This window comes from Gavia stellata, chromosome 3 (genome assembly GCF_030936135.1).
Source record: "Gavia stellata isolate bGavSte3 chromosome 3, bGavSte3.hap2, whole genome shotgun sequence".
Taxonomy (NCBI): domain Eukaryota; kingdom Metazoa; phylum Chordata; class Aves; order Gaviiformes; family Gaviidae; genus Gavia; species Gavia stellata.
Window position 1 is genome coordinate 78,512,074 of NC_082596.1, and position 23,138 is coordinate 78,535,211.

At 38.3% G+C, this 23,138-nt stretch overlaps 1 protein-coding gene across 1 annotated transcript in view; it reads left to right on the forward strand.

Annotated features, from left to right (window-relative positions):
• The window catches only part of ADCY2 (adenylate cyclase 2), a 227,558-nt gene that overhangs the window by 119,691 nt on the left and 84,729 nt on the right, over positions 1 to 23,138 (forward strand). The window contains exon 5 of the mRNA XM_059836040.1: positions 21,983 to 22,131. Within this exon, the coding sequence (XP_059692023.1) occupies positions 21,983 to 22,131 (149 nt within the window). The remainder of the gene's footprint in view (positions 1 to 21,982; positions 22,132 to 23,138) is intronic.

Genomic DNA, 23,138 nt, shown 5'->3' on the forward strand with positions numbered 1-23,138 from the left:
AAAATGGCTGCAGCGCTAATGTCCTTTAATCGGTTACTGGGAAGTCTGAAAGATCCCTGAAATCTTTTACTCTGGAATTGCAAGGATATATATTGTCTTGACCTTTTTGTAACTTTAGATGCCTCCCTCTTAACACCAGGTAGGGCTTTCATTGCAACTGCTTGTATTTGACGGCTCTTTCATAGTCTTATTCCTTTGACTGTGTAAGAATCTTCTACTTTCAGCTAACATGCATTTGTGGCTGCTCTGTATATTAATAAACTAACTGTTGCTTTCTCCCGCAGTTATTTATATCCAGTGCTTTGGATTTCCTTTTTACTAATGAAGTAATGAAATCTGATGGAGCAAAGAATTGCAGCTGACTTTTCCCAGATTCATCACTTTGAATACCCAAAACTGTCCTGTAAATAACTTCATCAAGAAACATTCCTTTTCCTCTGTCATTTGTATTTGTGGCATCCTCAGTCTTTGTCAGATATTCGTGTTAAAAGGATTACAAAATGCATTTTATGCTCTTAAATATCGTTCTATTTCCTTCTTTCATGTGTCTCTCTGCCAATAAATTGGTGTCTTCTTCCATGCCTCTTTTCATCTCTTGGGACATGTCCTACATTCCTCATGTATATCTTTCTTCTTTGAAAGTATATTATTTTTCTGTACAGTCTTTCAGTGAGATCTTCCACCAGGAATAAAAACCAGGACCAGTTTACTCTTTGAGAATATATCAGTTTCACTCCTACTACTGTATTCCTTTTGTGTGATTAGTCAGATTAGTGCCTGTAAATATTTGTGAGTGTCTGATATGCTGGTCCAATTCAAACTTTATTCACCTTCCTTATCCCCACTTCTCACTTTTTCAGATGGCCATTAATGGCCGTTCAATAAAAATCTCAAAAATTAAAACAACCTGCCTGCTGCTCTCCCCTAGATAGTCTGTGCAAAGAAGGATAAACTCTTTTGAAAACACTAAAATGTGAAACCTAAAGTCAAATCCCAACTACTCTATATTCTCAGCCTCTCACTGAGGCCGAGGAACTGCTAGGGGAGATGAGAATATCTTTGCCTATGGCAAATGCAACAACAGCAGGAGGCTTCAGTCATGTCTGTATGGGCGGGGTAAATGTCATGGGCCATGGTCTGTTATGGGTTATGATACAGCATGAATAGGCGTGCAGACACAAGCTTACTAAGCTAAGTTCCTTCTCAGTTCTTTAACTAAGCTAATCAGAGAAATCCCATGAGGAAAGTAAGCCTTGATTTAGTACTAAACATTGTGTGTGAGCATCCTTGCATAGTTAAAAAGGGAAAAACACCAACACAAAAGTAACGTTACATTTAAAAAAAGGGAACTACACAAAAATCAGGGAACTGATTGAAAACAGCATTTAGGAGATAACTTGAAATCTGAAAAGGCAGGAAGGAGACATGGAGACTATTTAAACCACCATGTGAGAGGCTCAGAGGACAAGTATATTTATTTAAAATATTCTAAATAGACCAAAAGAGAAAATTCGTTGAAAAGCAGAGTAAAAGAGATTGCTAGGAATAAAGAGAATAAGAACAGACACTCTGAGACAAAGGAAATGACCATCTAGCCCAATATCTTGTTGCTAGCCAGTAGCTTATGCCTATGAAAAAGTGGAAAAGATAATCTAGCATCTAGTGATACTTCCTCAATAATCTGTCTGAGCACAAGGAAATCTGTGGCTCAGTTACTTAATGAAAGAAAAAAAAAAAAAGCTACTCACTCTCTCCCCCCCAGCCCCAGCGGGAAAAGGGGAGAAAATAGGAAAAAAACAGGGATGAGAAAGCTCACGGGTCAAGATAAGACAGGGAAATCACTTACCAATTACCATTTTGGACAAAACAGACTCAACTTTGGGAAAATTAACTTAATCTCACGCCAAATAACATAGCTTTTGGCTAGTGAGAAGTAAAAACCCCAGATATTAAAGCCACACCTTTCCTCACACCTTTCCCCACACCTTTCTCAGGCTCAACTTCACTCCTTCCCTCCCCACTCCTCTACCTCCCCTTATTCCTGTTCATTTTATCACTTCGCTCTAAAACCTGTTCTACTGTGACATAAATTTGCATCACCTTCTTGATTCATACCTCAGAATAAATAGTTTTGCATCTTCCCGATCTCCTCTTGCTGGTAAGTATGACAGAAGTTACCTAGCTTTTTGGCAGTCTTTCTGCAGTGCACCGTAATCTTCCTTTGGCCCCAGCAACTCCGGTTAAATTCCTTGATAACAAAAATCCTTTGTTTCTATTGCTCAGAGAAAGTTGCTTCTCCAGAACTTTTTTGCATGCTTTTCAATGGTTTTATGCTCTTCTCTATTTCCTGTGTTTGGAAAGAATGTCAGTTTTGGAAGACTGCCTTTCTCCAGTCGTATATGCTCTAGCCGGAGTAGATCCTGACATCTGCCTTCCATCCCAACTCCAGGCTATATTGGCTACTGTGATCTTTCAAATGTGCAAAGACTGAGGGAAAATAAAGATATAACTTGGCTTTGTTAAATACCCTTTGCTTTATAGGTCATGTCTAGTTTTGTGCATGAATCAGTCTGTCACAGATACCTTTAATAATGCCCTTTACAGCATTGAAGGGAACCCTCAGGCAGTCCAGGACTGATATGCTGCAACAACTGGGGCTACATTGCTTTTTTTAATTAATTAAAAAAAGGCCTAGTGCTCATAAGTATTATGTGCAGCTGTAATACTGACAACACTCTTTAAAAGCACAATTACAGTAAATAGGTTTACTCTAGATGAGTAACTCCTCATCTCTGATTTTGCAATTTAGAGATTGCTGGACAAAATCCTTCTGTGAAGAATGGAATTTTAAATTAGTAACAGCTCCATTTTCTCCCTATATTTACAAAAAAAATTTGCTCCGGTAGTCTTTCTTCATCTTAAGATATTCCTCCGGGTTATTTTAAAATATATCCTTGCATGTTCATCATACGTTAAGAATGAACATTTGTTTCCTGGTACCAGAGGGAAAAAAAATGTTCAACTTGTTATAGTAGTTATAAAAATAGAAGGTGGAAGTGTTAATGTGCCTGGGACTGTTCTTGTGACATGCAAATACTCTGCAAATATGTCCAAGGATGGCTGGGCTTTTTTATTGCTCTAACAAGATAATTTAAAAAAAATCACAAGCTTTTTTTTTCTTTTTATACCATTTTTTAATGTTAAATCTTTCTTTTATACGTAATCTTTTGTTGCTCTATTAATATATGCCTTTCTAATGAGAGCTGATTGCTTATCTTGTGAGTGTCCTGTGATAAACTTTTTCTCCATTTTCCTCTTTCTGTGTAAACTGTAGAGCTCATTTTTCTTCTCCATATGCATTTTCCAGAGTTCTTGTAAATTAATGCATGTATCTTCAATGAGTTTGAGGAACAAATTATATGTCATAACCCAATTTAGAATCAGTAGCATATGAATAACATCTTGCTGTTAGCTGAAGTCCCATTAATTTTTGCGTAAAAAATGCAATTAAATATTATTGGTTTTGTTAGTATTTTTGTCCAAGCTCTGTGCAAGGATTCTCAATGATGCCAACAGACTATCATTAAAAGGCTGTGTAATACTATAAATAGATGTACTATAACTTACTCACATAAATCATTGCACCACAGTTTCTTCCTAAATTTTTTCATTCAGTTAAAATTATTATCCAGCCTGTCAAAGACATAAGTATGCTGTTGCATAGCATAGCTTACATTAGCATTTTAAAGATATGACTGGATGAAGGTGAATTGGTTGACAGATATGAACAGTATGAATGAAGATGCACCTAACAGAAAAGGAAGTTGCGGTGCCATAGGGTAAGACATCTGGAATGCAAACATGGATGCAGTAGGTGAATCTCAGGAAACTCTGATGATAGCTAAGTAGAACTGCACATGTTTGGGATGCCTTCAAATGCAGGCAGTTGTAAGATCTGCAAACTTTATGATATACTGTCAGGGACATACTTAAAAAAAAGAACCAAGTCAGCTTGATGCTTGTTGAAACTATAGTAAAAATAAAAAGTGTATGTTATGAATATGTGTAGGAAAGTAGCCATCCATTTTGAGGAAGAGAGTGACTTTTCTAGATTATGATAAAAATGTAGAAGCCATGTGATAAGCATCTGTTAGTCATAGTGATGATTTACAGTGATTTCCAGAAAAAGCATGCTATTGTTTTCCATACTAGTAGGAGTAAACTAAGTGATCAGAGTCTGCGTGACAATATAAAAAATCCAACGCTATGGAAATGGATAAGGACTTCAACCCTTTTGGGACCTTACATAAGCAACGAGGCAGGACAACTAGACAATTAAACTGTGGACTACGGAGACCCATGAGAGACAGGGTGAACTAGTAAGAGACGGAGGGAGCTGAAGGAGTGGCCGCAATGTGTGTCGCCACTGAAAGTAGATTGAAAGTTTTCAAAAGAGATTCAATATCCTTTAACCCCCAAAATCACATTAAAATGTGGTCCTGTTCACTGACATGACTGTTAAAATCAAGAAAGCCCTAAGAGCATACATGAAAGGTTTTTTATCCTCTACAGGTATCACCAGGTGCCCTGAAGATGACTCTGATCCTGACAGAGCACTGCAGGGGATCCCTCAAACCTTGTTTCAGAAAGCTTCGAGTTCATCCTGAATTGATCTAGTTCAGTGGTACTTCTCAGATTTAAAAACATATTAACATATGCAATCCTCACTGAAAATGATTATAAGACATTCAGAAGACTCTCTTTAAATCATAATAGACAGCTGTGGTGCAGGGGCAAAGTGGAAAAAGACATAATGTGCACACACAGCAGACTTCAAAAGCGCCTTACTCAGGCTATGGTTTCAGATCTGGAAAGGCTGTTGCTGGTACAGCCTTGGGTACCTTTGCTATGTGTAGAAAGGGCCAACCTTTTAGTCCAGGAAAGTACTTGACCAGAGTTCTCCCAACTAGTTACTGGCACTCATTTCTGCATCTTCCTCCTGTCAGCTTACGTAGCCTCTTTGTCCTCATATCCCTGCTCCAAAGGACATTTTTCCACCTCCTCTTCTGGGAGCTGAATTTATTAAGAGATTTACCATGGAATAGTAATTTTCAAGCACGTTTGGTTTCTTTAATTGTCATGAAAAATCTGATACAAGATTTTTTGTCTAGTATATCACATTTCTTACAGTTAGAGAAGAGCTGCATTGCTACTGGATTCAGAGAGATAACCATTGCCAAAACTCTTCTGTCTCTTCTTGAGCATAAGCATAGACTCTACGTACTATTGCTATTTTTCAAGTGACTCACTACCTTCCTCCCTTTCCAGACGTAATATCTGAAACTTTCTTTCATAAAGTCTTTCCCCTAAAAATATCACAACTAGTCATTTACCTGAAATGAGACACATTTTCACCAAGAGGAAGAAATAGTGGGTAATGTAACTGAAAAATCTAGCATTAGTTGACAAGTCAACTTTATCATTTCTGAAATGCACAACGTCACTTGCAGTTCTCCAGTACAGTGGCTTATCTTAAATGATGCTGGAATTTCAAGCTCTTAATATGGGTAGGTAATAAGACACATTTTTAAGAAGTAGGAAAGAAAATAAAATTACTGGTATGATACGATGCAAGGTTTTCACTCCATGGAAATGTGTGCTTGAATTGGTCAGGTGTTTAGCCTAGCTTTAATGAATGAATCAGTTTCTCAGTCTGAAAAGCCCACATATTAAAAAAAAAAAAAGTTACATTGCCCTCTAAAGAGGTTTTTATTTTGTGAAGTAGATTTGGCATTGGGAACATTCTGGCATCAGCTGCAGGGTGAGTGCAGTGACAGCTACTTCTGAGTCAGTGCCTGTGTTAACACGGATGCGGGGCTGTTTACCCCTCAGTGAAAGGTGCGCTGTTGAGCAAATTAGCAAACGGCACTGCAAGGGCTGCTGCAACCCCACCGTACCCATCACTTTGTGGTAATTATAAGTGGTGCAGTGTTGTCATTCTGTCCTCATCTGCACAAATTCCCATCTGTCTTGTGTCTGATACCTCTATGCAGGGCAACACCTATGCAGAAGAATATGCTTGTACGTTTTCTTCATTCATAAAAGAAATATTTTAGCCTTTCAACTGTAGAGCTGTGGTATTGGGTTAATTGCTTTTTTCAAAGGGACTAAACATGATGTAGGATAACTTATATTTGAATGTTACATAGCATCCATTGTTGAATACACTGTATTACTGAAATGAAAGGATTTTTTAAAATACATATATATAACTAAAAGAGGACTGTTGTAATGAATTACAGCAGAATAAGAAGATGACATGGTAGGGTTTTGTTAATTTGTGTTTTGATTTCATTTTAATTTCCTGATGCTAGTATCAGCTTTAATAAGTTTGAAAAATACAAATTTAAGGCATTCTGTCATATCTGTGCCCTTTGAAGTTGTAAGTTGGTATACAATACTTAATTTTATAATTCACAAACAGAACAAAGTTAGGCATTTGTTCAGAAAGCTATGTCTAGTCATGCCTTAAACACACTGAAGTTACCCACTCTTGTAAGTCGTGTTGGGTGAATTCAGGTGCCTGTTGATACAGAATGTAAGTGCATATAAAAATAAATAGTAAAAGTTCTAAAGGACTGAGTTGTGTTGTGTAGCTTGCCTGCTTTGTCTTCTTGAAAGTATATTAAAATGTTAAAAATCATAAGAAAGCTACTTTCCCTCCACCATTGAAAGCAAAGTATTAATTTAGTTGATTCTAGACCAGCTAGTTGTTCTCAATCACAAGGAAAAAAAAAAAGGAAATAGAAAGGAATAGAAAGGTATTCAATTTAATCCATTCTTGATGTTTAATACCTTGTTATCATGAATGCAAATTGGTAATAGAGTAGTTTTAAATAACTGCAAGAGCATCTGAGATTTTGCTTAGATGAAAAGGGATACTGAAAAATTTAAAAAAAATATTTTTTATCTTTTTGACAAATTAAATTAGCATTGAAAAGAGAAATGTTACTGTAAGTTTAACAATGATTAGAAAGAAGCATGAAGTATTTTTTTAACTGTACAGAAAATGAACTGATTTGTCTTTTTCAGAGAAAGTTCATATTCAGGAACTATGCCATGTGAGTCCCCATAGTAAATCTAGTAAATAATTTTTTTTATGCTTCTGCATTCATTGTGGAGGAAAGGAGTTTCCCACGTTTGTGGAAGACTCATTACAGCATTTATCTCAAGGTGAAGTGTGAGGAGGACAGGTCAAGGAATAGATAGACTAAATAAAATAAGTGGTAATAAATCCTCATATCTGTGTATTCAGCAGAGAGATCTAAAACTCAGGAATGAAACAGCTGAAATGCTGCTGCTACCTCTTAAGTGGAGTGTCTCATCAAGAGTTGTGCTGATACTGCAGGACAGGAGGGAGGCAACTGCAATGCCAATTTTGGCAGAGCTCCAGGGGAGACCAGAAGACTACCAACTTAGAAACCCAGTGTCTGTTTTGGGCATATCAGTGGAAGCAGAATATAAGATCAGTGCACATTTGGGTGAGGGTGAGGGATGGAAGAAAAGTCAAGACAGCTTTTGTAGAGAAAAAACTAAGAATTCTCTGAAGGTTTCAGCAACCCTGTGGGTAAGAATGATCTCCTTGATATGGGCTGCCTGGATTTCTGCAAGGCCCCATCCCTCACAAAAGGGTCTTGACAAAAGTAAGCAGTCATGGGACAGGACAAATGTCTTTGCATGATCAAATATTTTTAATTTGATTAGTTCTCCCCATTGAGAAATTTAAAAAAATGTTTTTTTTTTTTAAAAATCCCTCTTATGTCCCTTTAACTTTCTTTTGTGCTCAGATTATTTTTAAAGTAGCTTTCTGCATTGCTCCAAAAAGTAAAGATTTGAATGAAAGTTGCTTATCAACCATAAAATATGCACAAGTCCCAGAAAGAGTAATTTGTTGTTGGAGCGTGTTCCACCAGTCTGCAGAGTGTTATTCACAGAAGGGCTTTAGTGTTGTAGTTGTAGTACACCATAGTGTGGAGATCTGTCAGCTTTTACAGTAAGCTTTATGCTACCAAAAGTAAATCAGTAAATAAATTTGATTTGTTATGTAAGATATTTTTAGATGTCTGTTCATGTATTAAATAAAACCTGAGTATGCAAGTATACAGATGGTAGTTTATGTACCTTTCTAGAAGATGAAAAGAATACTGAAAGAGTAATTTTACAATATTTCATAAGGTGCAGGTTTGCTGGTTTTTTTCTTGCTTTACTGTAGCCAGATATATTTGTTTATGAAATAACATGGATATTGAGGATAAGGCCAATTGTTACTGTAAAATTAACAGCAGGCATTTTCCTTGCTTCTGCATAAAAAATGTTTCTGGCTACTGTTTGAAAATAAAAACTATGTTTACTGCTACATCTTGCAGTGTAGCTTGGGCCCCAGCTTTTGTTGTAGCCCCATGCTTTCTTCTTGACCATTTTGAAAAAAAGCAAAACCATCAGATTTAGGTAACTGAAGGTATTTTAAATCTGGCCAGCTGGCACAGACATTTTTCCTTTCTGTCTCCTATATCACACTGGAGAAACATGATTTATTGCTGGTCTTCTAGTTCCTCCTGGGCCATATTTTGTTCCTTTCTGTTTACTCCCTTCTTCTGCACTGGAAGCAGAAACATGAAAATACCTTATTGCATATACTGTTTGATTTCTGTACCACTTGAATGGAAGAAGTACATCTGGGGAGTCATCCTTTCAATGTGCTACTGTTTGATACTAGAAACAAGCATATGAAGAACACAAATGTGAACCTATGGTTGAGGGAAGTTAGCTGAAACCAGTAGAGGAAGTTGTTATCAAAATGCCACCTTCCCCTTAGTGTTGAGAGAAAAACAAACTTTGAAGAAGTTGTGCTGGAAGATGCGAGATGACTGGTCTGGGTGGCTATTACTGTCCTGAATCCAGTGAATTTTGCCCTGCTGGAAGAGCTGTAGGTTTGCCAAAGAAATATGGACCTGTTGCACTGAAACAGCTGTCAGTATTTCAGCATAAAGTCTCAGACCAAAGCGCCAGGCTTCTTTGGAGAGTACACATGGAAAAGAGTATGGGAAAATAGCAGAGGAACTGGTATCACACCAGACAGATAAGATGCAGATCTTTATCTGTCAAGCATTAAATAAGGATTGCCATGTGTATGTGCAGTGTCATTCTTTGAACAGCAGTTGTTACGAGCTAAGGGATGAGCTTTTGCAATGGAAGTTTGTCTTGACTTGCCCAAATACGAAACAACCTTTTGCCCCCAAATAATTTCCAGAATTTGCTCATTGCATGGGCTGTAATCCATACAGGAGTAAGCATATCTGCAAAGGCTTAACCTTGCTGGATCGTTGAAAGAGCTTTAAACCACAGCTGGTATGACGGAGCATGACTCATATAGGTCCTTGGGTGGAATAGCTGCCAGCCTCAAAAAAATTGGGTTTTATTTACAGCACAGTTAACTTATTTAGAATAAGTTAACTCTTCAGCCAAGGAAGACTCAGAATTGCTGATGAAACAGAGGAAATACCAAGACTTGAAAATAAACCTCTCATTGAGTCCTTGCAGGGCAGAGTTTCCTCCAGCCTTCTTCTAGAAAGCTCTTCTAGTTCAACAGCTTCCAGTGGCTTCCAGCATTGAAACAACCTCAGCATGTCCCTTCTGGGTCTCTAGGAAATCTTCCTGTCACCTTCATGCTTGATTGACAGTCTAGTCTGCAGAAGTCAGTTGCACTGCAGCAGAGTAATATCCCACTTCTTTGTGTTCTCTCCCTGCTTGCTCCATCCTGTCGTCTCAAAGGTTCCTTCTGTTGCACCTCTCAGTGGCTCTCGTTTAGATGGATCCACTTGACTCAGAGTGCAGCATTTGGAGAATAACATTTGGTTTTCCTTTCTTCCCTTCCAATCACACCCCTTGGAAAAAAACAATTCTTTTTTAATACTGAGATTGTAAACTCCAAACAAGCAAGTTCTGCAATGACCCAAACTGAATATATAGGGCACTCTTCTGTAGGAAGGCCCTGATTCATCAGAGCACGACAGTGTATTTAGCACATGTACTGTGGATTCTTGGCAGGACTTAGCATTTGCATGTTGCTAAGCTGTGCTGGATGTGGCAATGCAAGTGCTGCTGAATACAGCTATGAGGCTGTCATGGGGAGGACAACCATTTTAAGGTGTGCCTTGGAGGCTTTATCAAATCAGGATTGAAAAGGAAATTGGCTCCCTTTGGCTTTTTAATAACATAGTGTGATAATAAAAATCAAAAAGTCTATTTTATAGCATTTCTTAAAACAAGTGGCTGAAAACATACAGAAGTCTTATTTTTTTGCCATGTTCTTCAAAATTATATTGTGTAAATGGTGGGTACAGCAATGCTAGTGTGAAAAAGAAGTACATATTCTGTAACCTTTGCTAATATCATGCAGAAAGAGTTTTTAAGTGGTAAAAAAATTTCACCAAGAGAACTGGAACAGAAGCCAAATATGAAAATAAACATCCTGTTACACTAAAGATGTAAATATTGAGTTCTGCCTCCTCTTTCAGGAATTATGGTTCCTGTATGCTAAACAGTCAGCATTATGTGCTTGTATTGCGGAGGTTTCAGTGATAAATAATAAATTATGTTCTTGCGAATTACATGGTAAAATTTTAGCAGTTATTACGTATACTCAGAAAAGGGTGTGTCTTCAAAATTACCTTCTGGTTTCCTTTAATTTTATCTCTTTGAACAGCAACACAATCCTCATTGTCACCATGTTTTTCTGATAGAAAACTGTGTTAATCCATATTTAAAACGTGGAGTTTCAAAATTCATCAAATTAAATAAAGGTGTGGAGTATATTGATGATGTATCCCGGAAATTGTCATTAGGCAAAGAAGTCACAAACCATTTCCAAATTTCTCAAAAGCTTGGAAGTTATTTAAGTGCAGTAATCATAGAATAGATTTAATTAATCCATGGCATATTTGCCATTAGAAATAATGCTGCCAAAATCAATCAGCTGCAGCTTTGGTATTTGTTCATACAGTATATTTAATTCATATTCACATGTACAAATGTGCTGGCATCAGTGTGTAAACCGGGATTCCAAAACAATAGAAATAAAACATAGAACTGGTAAGAATTAGACCCATTTAAAACCGCTCAACATGTGAGGCTTTTAGATAGCCGTGAGTGTGGACTTCATCCCACAAGAGGACAAACTAGGATCCAGCTTTCCTTATGTTGAAGGGCATTCGCCAAATGTCTCCACTGGATTGTACATCCCATGAGAAAGAAAGAGGGAGCGCAGCAGCCCTTGTGCAGCAGCCCGGGGATTAGGGAATTCACCCAGAGCCCGGTGGAGACAGGAAATCTAGTACATGCATCAGTGATTTTTAAATAATTTCATTTTGGAGTGGATTAGCGTCACCTGAAAAGGCTGCTAGGGCTCTACCTCCAAAATAACCTTATGCTCACTGATAAGCATTTTTCCTTGGGCATAGGAAGAGAGAGGAGTTCTCTTTTGGCAGAAGACTGTTTTGAACATGGGTCGCTCATGGAGCGCATTGTCTAACCGCTGGATCTCCTGTTAAAACACAAAAACTTCTGGAGCCGACACCCTGTTTCAGCAGCACTGGTTGCTATGGCTCTGTACTGAGCCTGTGTTAGCGGCTCCAGGTTGCAGGGGGCTGCAGTGGTGGGCTGTGAGGGGGGGCTGTGAATCGCCAAGGGCCAGTCAAAGCTGCCTCCAGCCTACCATGGGGCACATGAAAACAACAAGGGAAAAAAAATGCTTTGTGTGCAAAAACTTACCCATTGAGCACCAAAACATAATCTAATCAGAGGCCCATGTTGCCCCTGCCCAAACAATTCAGAAACAGGCAGCTGCTGGAGACTGGAGACAAGCTGTTGTGTGTAGAGGACTCTGCATCAAAAGAGGGTACCTACACCCTTGAGGGCTGTGGCCCATGGACAACCCATGCTGGAGCAGGGACACACCTGAGGGCACTGCAGCCCATCAATGTCCCAGGCTGGAGCAGGGACACTGAGGAAAAGGGCAGCAGAAACCCTTAAGCATAGAGCAGCAGAAGTGCTTAAGCACACAGTGGCAGAAAGAAACCATCACAGATAACCACCTCAACTTCCTACACTACCTGTCACCTCATCACAGGAATTTTGATGGACTGAGTATAATCCACAGCAAAAATAACAAAAAGTGGGACCGAGAAGTGCCGAGGATAGATGGTTATGTAAGTATTTGTCTTAGTGTTTATATTCTTCTTTTGTTTTTTTTTTTTTTTTCAAAACTGCAATCAGCAATGAGAGGTTTGTTTTTGTTTGCAGTAAATTAATTAAATTAAAATTCCCTGACTCGAGACTGTTTTGCCCACAACAGAGTCCCAAGCAAATAAAGGTGCCTCCTTGCAGCCTGGAGCTAAGCACCTGGTGGCTCTGAGTACAGAACCATAAGCAACACCCTTTTCTGGGCATTTCCTACTTATGTGGCCTCCCCTTTCAGCTCTAATTTTTCTCAGTCGCATTTTTAGGATTCTGATTTTCTCTGCATTGCACACACAGTCTTAGTGTCTGTCCTCTTGGGATCTGCTTTCCCTAGGTGACAAGGCACTTGAAAGTCTGGTGTTTACCATCCCAGTCTTTCTGTGGATTAAGCCTGAGTTTCTGTCTGCATCTTTACATGCCTAAATACCTCTGGAACCTACCATAGAAAACGCTTTGGAAATTGTACACACAATAACATGGAAAATGTTATTTAACCATTTTAGAAAATAAACCCAACATAACTCTGAATGCTTTAACCCCTGCTATGATTTATGCTAAGTTTTGTTTTGTGGTTAGGCCTAGTAATAAGTATTCATAAATAGTTTAGCATGTATGTGCCGTACAGTAAGTTACTGAGTTTTTTCCTGATCAGGTTCCTCAAAACAAAGAGAACTGGTTTTCAAAACTCTGGGTTTTTTGCTTATTTTACAGTGGGAGTGAAGTTTTTAATTTAAAACTTTCTATATTTAGTAGCTAATGAATACAATCATTAAAAAGCAATTAGGAGATTTCTACAAGATACATATTCGGTGAATAAGCAAACCAGAAACTTTCATTCCCAAGATAGAGATACAATGCAAATCATTCTTGTTCCCTTTTAGTTAGACCATTGTAAGGAAACAAACGGTCTGCTTTATGAATGCAGTAACAGTGTATACCCTCCAGACATCTGCCTGTTCTTTGATTTCTACCTAGGGTGAGTCAGCTTTCTCTGTCTTCAAGGCTAGGAAGTGAGCTGTTGAATGAATGGTGACGCTTACCGCTGCTCAGAAAAAAGGTGTTAAAATATACAGCTTGCGTCATTAAAATTTATCATCGCTGTTTCACAAGAAGTAGGACAGATCCTTACTGTAGGTTCACTATTCATTTATATATGGATGAAATAAATTTCTTGAATTAACTTCTGTTTGAATAAACTTCTCCCTTCATTTAAATAGGCTGTTTTATGGGTCAGACTGATGGTTCTCTACCTCGACTCTTGACTAATCTAATGCAGAGATTGAGAGTTTTGATTCATTTTTATTGCTGTCTTACCCTGCTTCTGACCACTGTCTGACCCACTTTGAAGTGTTTATGAGCTCCCAACAGGCGTAGTTGAATGACTGATCCTTGGTTTTTGATCTTTCTTCTGTGTGGTGACTAACATTTGATCACACACGTGTGGTATCTGTATAGTATCTGATAAAATATTGGAAAATTACCAGTGAAATACAGAAGGAAATCCATTCTTGCATGCCTAGTTTGTATTCTGTAAAGCAGATGGCTAAAACATCAGCAGGCAAAGTCTCATGTAAAAACAACCAGTTTCATGCTAACTAGAAGAGCATGGAGGAGTTACACTGTCAATGTGCTTCAGACATGATCCTCTAACTTAAATGCAATGCCATGCCTTAGAAATGCTTTAGGTTTTGCTTTGGATTTGATGCTTTCAACTACAAGGTTTGACTCTAAACTGGGCAGCTGAACAGGAAACCTCTGTCTTTGGGGAAAGGGCTACATAGATCTCTTTCAAGCGGTACTCTTGAATATCTTCCCTGACACTTCCCATGGACAGTTTGAAAGAAGGAAAAGATGTGAAGAGAGAGCTGCATATGGTTTTGTTCATTTCTAGTTAAAAAAACCAACATAAAACTCTTCTCATCAAAATGTGAAATGGGATGTACTGGAGTTAAAGGATCTATTGTTTAAAAGACTTGTATTGAGCAAATGCCAGCATTGTAATACTTCACCATTATTAAAGGCTGATATAGTAATAACCATGTTAATCTCATCAAACAGATTCTTTGCAAAATGCTGCTTCTGTCTATTCAGCAGTGATCTTGAGATATATAAAACTTAAAGCAAGAGTTAACAGGATCAGACTGAAACAAACCTTGAAATTTTGTCAATTAATTAAGCAGCTCTGGCTGCGTATGTCGTTATGTTCTGGTTTTACTCTATTGTTTGGCTGTTTGATGACTTTTCTCTTGAACAGCTGCAAGATAAGCATGTATTCTGAAGGTGTAGTGAACTTCATTTGCAAAATTAGTCATAGACAGCCTGCATATGCAAACTGTAATCTATGCATAAACATTAAGCATCCCCTAAGTTCCTTGAAGGAATTTGTCTTTGCCAAATACAAGGTGAGCCTGTGCATTTAAATGAGCTCTCAGACCCATACACTGAAACCATTGCAGTGAAGTGGTGCTTTCAGGTAGCTTTAGTGTTATTTGGAGAAGAAGGTGACCAGCTAGATGTTAACTGTACATTCGCAGAGTTATTCAGCAGCAAATGAGCTGGGCACACTGAGGGTGCAAAATGGTGCATACTTAGCCTGAAAACCAATACGTGTATGTCTATTGAAAGCCTGGGTCGGTTGTGCCATTCTTGCTAAATGAGCAAGTCATGCCACAGGTGTTTTGCCATTACAAAATGATCTGAAGACGCCTTGCCCCCTCCTGGAGGCTTGGCAGGAGCTCAGGGCCAGCGCTGGGAGGGCAGCCCCGCTCCCCGGGGGCAGAGGCTCCTCAGCAGCACTGCCGGGGGCAGATTCCCATCTGGTCCCTCTGGTGGGAGCTGCATTTCGGCTGCGGCGCTGCCGCTCGGCCTGGCCGCAGCTACAGCTCCTGTGAAACTGCCGCCATGCCTGTGCCTGGCCACAGGCCCCTTGGTCCAGCCCTGGCCCCGGTCCCCAAATTGAGACTGACTTCTTGGGCCTCCCTGGGCCTCACCCTGGCCCTGGCCCAGTCCCAGCTCCCCCGCAGACATGTCTCATCACCACGGGCTGGGCTGGTGACCTGGGCCTTTGGTGGCCAGCCCGGGCCTGTCCCACTCGCCTGGCCATGGGGCTGGGCCCTGGCCTGCTGGCAGCCCCCACTCGGGGCTCCCTTTCTCGCTGGAGCAGCTGGCTTACGCTGCTCCTGGACACCTGTGGCTTGTCTTCTGCAAAGCACCTTCATGAGGGAGTTTGCGTCCCATTGCTGGTGAAGCAGCAAGGACTGAGAGGATGGTGCTCTCATTCCGCTTGTGTGTGTTGGTTTTCTGGTTTTGATATTGGCTCCTGGCATTGCTAGCCTTGAAATTTCACCTACAGGATCATGAAGATAAAAAGTGCACAGGAAAAAAATAAAGCATAGATGAACGTTGCTAGCAATGGGGAGCCCTTTAGGAGGCTATTAATGAACAGATGAGAGTTCATAATTCTGTCATCAGAAAAGATGTCAGCTGTGGCGTAAAACCTGTACTGGCCACGAGTGAAAGCAAAAGCAGCAATTAAATATGTAAAAAAGTGGTTCAATATGATGAAAGTTGTGATATGCAGGAGACTTCTAGATGTCAGGAAAAATCCTTGCCTTTTTTTGTCAAGGCTGATGACAACATTTTGGAAGTATTCCAGGAAAAAGGCCATCCTAACAAAGGAAGGGGCTGCCACTAGATAGGAAGTGTATAAGCAATCAGTATGAAATAAAAGATGCTGCTGTGATGGTTTTGTATTTGGAAAGAAACAGAGTGATGTATTCAACAACTTTGTAGGAAATCGAGTCATATGAAAATGTTTTTCAGGTTTTAATGGGGAACAGGTTTGGGTTAAGTAATCTTACAAAAGCAGTAGATTTCAGTAAGATGTTTGATGCAATGATGCTGGGCATCCTGATTAAAAGTACTGACACTGCTCTCCATCAAAAGAGCACAGTCTAATGGGTTTTGAGTGGGGTAACTGGAAACTGTCAGTGAAGATGTTCAATGAATTGGCATGTGTGTTGTGTTCTGCAAGAACCAGTTCTCATCCTTTATGCTATTATGTATTTTTTATTAATGATCTAGGAGATACATGAAGACAATCACAGACAGTAATTTTTAAAGAAAAGCCAAATATTGGTCTGATAGTAAATACAGTTATACAGAATGCTTTTTAAACTATATTTATCAAGACCAGGTACACCTTTATAATAACTGTTTGGAAAGTCATAACTCTAAAAGCAAAGAGCATGGGTCATAGCTAGAAAATTGGAAGTCTACAACTTCAAAAATATTTTGGAGACATAGCAGACAGGGAATTCCAGAGATGTTACAGCAGAAAGCTGCACAGTGTAAGTCATGGACATACTGAGGGGAATAGGGCAGAGGGTATGTGTGTGTATGACTTTGTTTACTGGAGCACAATGTTAGGATTTGTGTCAAATGAACTTTCAAAAAATGTTTGAATGTTGTAGAGGATTTAGAGAAGAGAGTGTAGAAAATACTTAGGAGTAGGAGATTTACAGAGCTAAGTCTGTTTACGTGATCAAAAAGAAAATTAAGTTATCTGACCAGTGTTTAACTTTACAGAGTAAAGAGTGTGAACAGTAATCTTGAGCTGAGAAAGATATAATAGGACCAAGACTTCAAAGGAAGAAACACAAAACACATTTTTAGCAGTTTTTAACAGTTCAACTGATTAACCACTAGAAAAAATAGCTAAGGAGTTGATGAATTCTCCATCTCTTGATGTCTCTGTAATCAAGATTGAATACCTTTCTTGGTGTGTATGAATAAAATGCAATTTATTGGTCTCAGTACAAGTAATAAGGTTGGTGAAGGTTACTATCATAGGCTAAATTTAAGGGGATAATAGTGCCTAATTTTTAAAAACCATCTTCCCTCCCAGTTAGGAGTCCAAGTTAGCTTTAAGAAAAAACAATTTACAGCTGTTTATCCTAGTAGGTGTATTTAAGAGAATGTGCATGAAATCCGGGTAAACAGTACCATAATTTGCCAAACAAGTACCCTGTTGATCACCATCTCTATCAGGCACATAGCTGATTCATCATTGTGTGATCAGGAATCACAAGATTCTTTTCTTGTGGGTAATTTCTTGGTACATTTCAAGGGCAGCTGAAAATTTTATTATATCCGTGTTTATCTGTAAACTTCGTTGTGAAGCTGGATGCATGTATAGGCTAATTGCTTCTAGAGCTCTTACTGCTAACTTACTGACCTGGTTTGTGAAACTTGCTAAATAGATGATTAGACATATGCCATAGGAATCTGAAAACAAAGCCCAGCCCACAGGAAAGTAGAATTCAATATTCATTGCCCGAAATGACATTGTAAGGGACAAAAATATCCCTTTATGGGATTAGAGGGACAAAAATGTCCCTATATCATTTCATTGATCTACACATATGTAGTTTTTTCTGCAGACTTCTTCAACATCAGAAGTTCAACAACAAAGATGGACATTTCTTCCAGTAAGACCAAAATTTGGACCTGCAGCTCCCTCCATAGACAGCAGAGAGAGAGAGAGAGAGACAGAGAGAGAGAGAGAGAGAGACTTGCCCCCTACAGGAGTTAGTGTGAGATTCTGTGAATTGCCGTGAAGGACAATTTCTCTCCATTGAGTCAGGTGCTAAGATAATTTTAATGTAGTGAGCCCTATCGGAATACCTTTGTTTCTCCATGATGACATTCTGTTGTTTATATGTGAATCAGAATTGGTAGTTTACTTAAAAAAACAGGAATGAGCAAATAAATAAAGCATTATTGCCTCAGGCCAAGAAGAGTTTGATTTGTGAACTAGGCACTTAAGAAAATGTACTGTACCAAGCATTTGAGGATATTTTGCTTGCTTACTGCATAACAACAGCATTACCTCCATTGTGCAAGATACTGCGAATGCAATTGCCACCTTGCAAAAACCAACACAGTCCTATGATCTTTAACTTTAACTGAGATATGCTAACATACTCTAGCTAAACAAACACCCTTTATCAAGCTTTAGGGGACTGATGAGTAACTGGCAATGACTGCTAACGTCATCTGTATAATGTAGGAAAAAAATCTGGCAGGGAAATCAACTTGCATGTAAGATTTTGAGAGTGCAGGAACTCAAAAAACAATTTGACAGATACCACTGAAAATCCTCAGTTAGAGAATCCAGGGACAATGACTACTTGCTAGCCATCTTCTGGGATCCAGATGGACATGTTCTGAGGGGAGGAGTACTTCACACTACAGTATTGAAAGACGCTATAATGTTGTATTCAGTATGGATTGTGTGCTCTTGTCTTTTAGCCCTAGGACTTAAAGATCTCCGCTACAAGTGGTCTGAGTGAGGGGGAAGCATAGCCCCAGAGAACACGAACAGTCAGGAAATAGTCTTCTGTGCATGAACCACATGTACTGGCTATAAGGTCATGTTGTTAATATTTCAGGGAAAGACATTTGTGAGGGGATTTTCATTATTGCCGAAGCACTGCAGTTTCTCTTTCACCAGAAGTGGGTACTGTTATTTTTAGTCTGAAGACTTTCAAATGCCGCATCTTGACCTCTATTCAGAGTTACTTGGGCTTTTTTCTTATAGACTGTACCTCCGAGAGTGGCTTCTCTGTCTACTACAAATAGACAAGTGTTTTGTCTCAAAGCTGGTCTCTTGTATGTCAGTTCACCTAGATTTTGATATGTAGATTTTCTATCATTTTGAGACAATAGTACAGAATGTATTATCAAATAAAAAGCCATTGTAAGCAGCAGTCTTGATTTGCTATGTTCCTCACACTGTTCCAGTCTGCAGAAATTTCGGTGCACAACATCAGGCACTATAATCTGATAAGTAATTGGTTTTGATCCTTCCACTATGCTCTTTTTAGTCACCAGAGATGACAAAACATGAAGGAAGAGGTGTCTTAAATGCTTTGCATTTCTTAGGATCTTTTAGCAGAAAGAGAGGGAACAATGTATTTGTAACCATTTTGTATTTGGCTAGCTGACCAGCCCAGCCATGGTCTTCATAAATAGTTGAGATTCAGCTTCTTTCACAGTTGTCTTTTAGTGAAAAAAACAAAATTAACAATCGGCGTGAAATGTAATATGTGACTTCATAACACATTATCACACAAGTGGTAACTTCAGGATTGAAATGTGAGCACTCCCAGCCTGTGTGATGGAGAGGGTAGCTGAAGCACTTAGGTGTAGCTGGGTATGGCAGGATATTATGCAGTGTGCTTCACCAATTGCAGTTCTCTAAAGCCACCTCTGGTTGTAACCTTCTCTTTAGTACAGTGGAAATGGAGGAAGGAAAACATTATTTGGAGGGAAGTTCTGGTGTGGTGACAGCTTCACCAGGATGTTTAAGCAGAATGGAATAGTGGTCTGGCCTGGAGGGAAAAAGGAGAGGAAATGTCCTGTCTCTCCTGCTGTTCTCTACAAAATAAGGGCATTCTGTTTTCCCTTTCCTCCTATGATTCTTTAGCTTGTAGTTGACTTTACGCAGCTTCCTATGAAAACTTTTTCTATTGCTTTTTCTAGTGCTTTCTTGAAAACTTTTGTTGCTTTTCTCTTTGACCTTTTGCCAGCCTCTCTGGGTTTCAAAGACATAAGCAGTAACCTGGACATTGAGTGTCTGCCTCACTGTGTGTCTGGAATCATAACGGAGTCAAAGGAAGATAGTGACCTAGCTGACATTTACTAGCCATGGCACAACAGGAGCACAGTGATGTAAAATTGGAGCTAAGAGAACTCACCTCTTTAACTATTTAATGACAATTATTAACAAGTGCTGACTTGTCCTATACATCAAAAAAGAGCAACTTTCTGTTAGATAAAGAGCATTATGGAAAAAAATCCATTGTTTTTTCAGGCATTCTTTGTAAGTTAGCAAAATAGCTCCACCAAGGACCACTGGACTACATTAGAGAAGAAAATACATCGGCCTCTTGGATGTGTACTTGCTAAAATGCCTAAGAATACTAAATTAAGCTTGCATTTAAGAAATAAAGCCACATTAACATTTTGATGAAAAGTCAATTGTACATATTCTTCTCCGTTACAATGTGTCAAATCTGAGATCCCAGCAGTAGGAAAACTGTACATCTTTTATTCTTGCCTCCTTTAGTCAGGTTAGAGACAGATATGCTTTGCCTTGAACATTCATTTCATAACTCATCTTACTGTTTATGTGATATGCCTTAGTATGCAAAATAAAGAGCAGTCCAGACATATGTGAATCAAAATTATGTTTAGATCTCACCAAAATGAAAAAAAAAGAAAATTATTAGTTCAGTATTACTTAGCAACAAAGCCAGATTCTGTCTTGATTCATTGAAACTGTTTTTTTACAAAGCATATGCAGGATCAGTTTCATAGGGACTTATGTCAGTTAGTGCTATGCTTACAAGTACACAAATGCTATGGGTAATGAGAAGTCTTTATTATACATTACAGAGATAGATAGCCGAGGTAGCTGCAAATATCAGAGTCTATAGGCCTGTTATTGCCATGCTCTACTCAAGGTCATTAGACCTCAACAGGAATAATTATCCCAGGCAGAGCATTGGATTAATGGTTATGCTTCTTTTGGTACCTTCATGAATACAACTGCAAACTCTGCAGAAATACACGATGTGAACCAAAGAGAACACATCACTTTGAGTAACACTTGCAGACCATGCACACTTTGAGGTTGTCATCTTTTCTGGCATAGCTGTTCCTCCCTCTGACTCCATCATAGCCTTTTACAGCTTTCTTCCCCCTCCTCACTGGTTCAGGGTTCTGGTTTTTGTGCTTAGCCAAAATTAACCTCTCCCCTCTGCCAACAAGAAAATGGAAAATTCTTGTTCAGTTTTAAGGTGGAGTATGATCAAACCAAGAAGGTTTTTTTTGGAGATTTCTAGCTATTCCCTGTTGATTCAGTTTTCCAGAGAAGTAGGAACTCAATGAAATGCTGTCACAGGTAAAATGGGCAAAACTAAAATGTACTGATGTAAGAGAGCTTCACAAGGAGAAGACCAGGAGTAGAATACCAATAAAAGATAAGGAAATCTATGCAGTTTTTTTAAAAAAATATTCAATTTCCTTTTAGGTTAATATTTTCAAAAAAACTATAGTTTGTCAAATGCCATATTAAAGTAAGGGGAGAGTACGTATCAAAATAGTCTGCAAAAGTCCAACATTTTCAATATGTTCTGTGTCCTGATTTTATCTTTTCATTTTCAGTCTAACAACTGCTAAAACTATGACTAAACATTTAAAATACATTAAAAAAAAAAAGATTTTCTACTCTTGCCTGAATAGATTGCATTTCCCCAAAGTCCTCTGAACAGTCCTTGAAGCTCTTGCTTTATTTGCTAATCCATATTTCCTGCATCCTACTCAGATATTGACTAGATTACTGTACATAACTTCTTCAGACATTACGTTTAGGTTAAGATTTTTCTAATATACACAAAACCTTGAAAAAGTTAGATATTACTTGCAAATGTGTGCATATCTCTGTCAAGTTCTTCAAGGAACTGATTAATTTTGGAGGCCATACCAGGCAAATGCCTGAGTGCAAGCCTCATTGAAATGTTCTAGTGTATTGACAGCAGCATATGCCTTGCACAGTATTGCTTCCACGCTAATTTTGTTCTCCTTAAAGATATTGTGGACATCTCATTTTAAATTTTAGGAGCGTCTTCTACTTTCTTTACTGCCTGCTCACATTGCCATGGAAATGAAAGCAGAGATCATTCAGAGGTTACAAGGTCCCAAGGCAGGCCAGCTGGAAAACACCAACAACTTCCACAATTTGTATGTCAAAAGGCACACCAACGTAAGGTATTGTGCTATAATAAAATGTATCAACAACATTCAGAAAAATTTTGAAAAGAAAGTGTTAAGAGAGCAATTAAGAAAATAATTGTTTTAATATGTTTTTCAACAGCTTAATGTTTAGTATCCATTAATTTGATGAAATGCTAACACTTCTGTGTTCCAGAAGAGCAACAAAGGTTGTTCCAGAAGAGCAACACAAAGGGATTGTTTAGAAAAAGCCACTCATTAACAGGCTTTCTTCATAATGTCTTAATTTTACAGGTTAAAGTACCAAATCCTGCTTTCATGTATACTAGTCAAAATTATAATCCGTGTTAGTTATATTATTCTGAGTTTGTAATTTTCTTAACTGGAGCAATTTCTCAGGTTTTATATAATGTAAATAGAGGCAGCTGTATCACATATGTATTTTACACAGCACCTGAGATAAAATATTCTGCTCACAAATCTAATTATTTGTTTATTATAAATTTCTAGAAATTAGAAAAATAATTCACCATTTATTTCAAATATTCTTTCATCTTTACAAGTTCTTTTGCCTGTTTTCTTAACTGGACAAGTTAATTTGAATGACATTCTTAGAAATTACATTTTTAAAACAAGTATTGCAGGACTTTTGAGGAAGTTCATTTTCATTTGCAAGCACAAATCCTTTTTCCTTAGCCTGATTTTGTGAATTGGTCAAGTTTTCTTGGTGAACAGAAGCATAGTGTATGGCTTGAATATCTTAGCAGTCAAGCTTGAATTTAATAGTCTGAGTAACAAGCGAACAAAGAAAGACTTACATGCTGCATATCATTGACAGGTAAAACTAGACAGAAATTGTCTACAATGATAAAAAGTTATTAAACAATTTCTGATAACAAGCATGTTTATTGAAAGAATTACCATTATTATGTTGCCAATTTGTGAGTAGGAAAAAAGTTTATATTTTTTTAATACACTGTAACAAATGTAGGTATAGTATTCCTATAAATACCTTTAAATATAGGTATACCTGTAAATGTAAT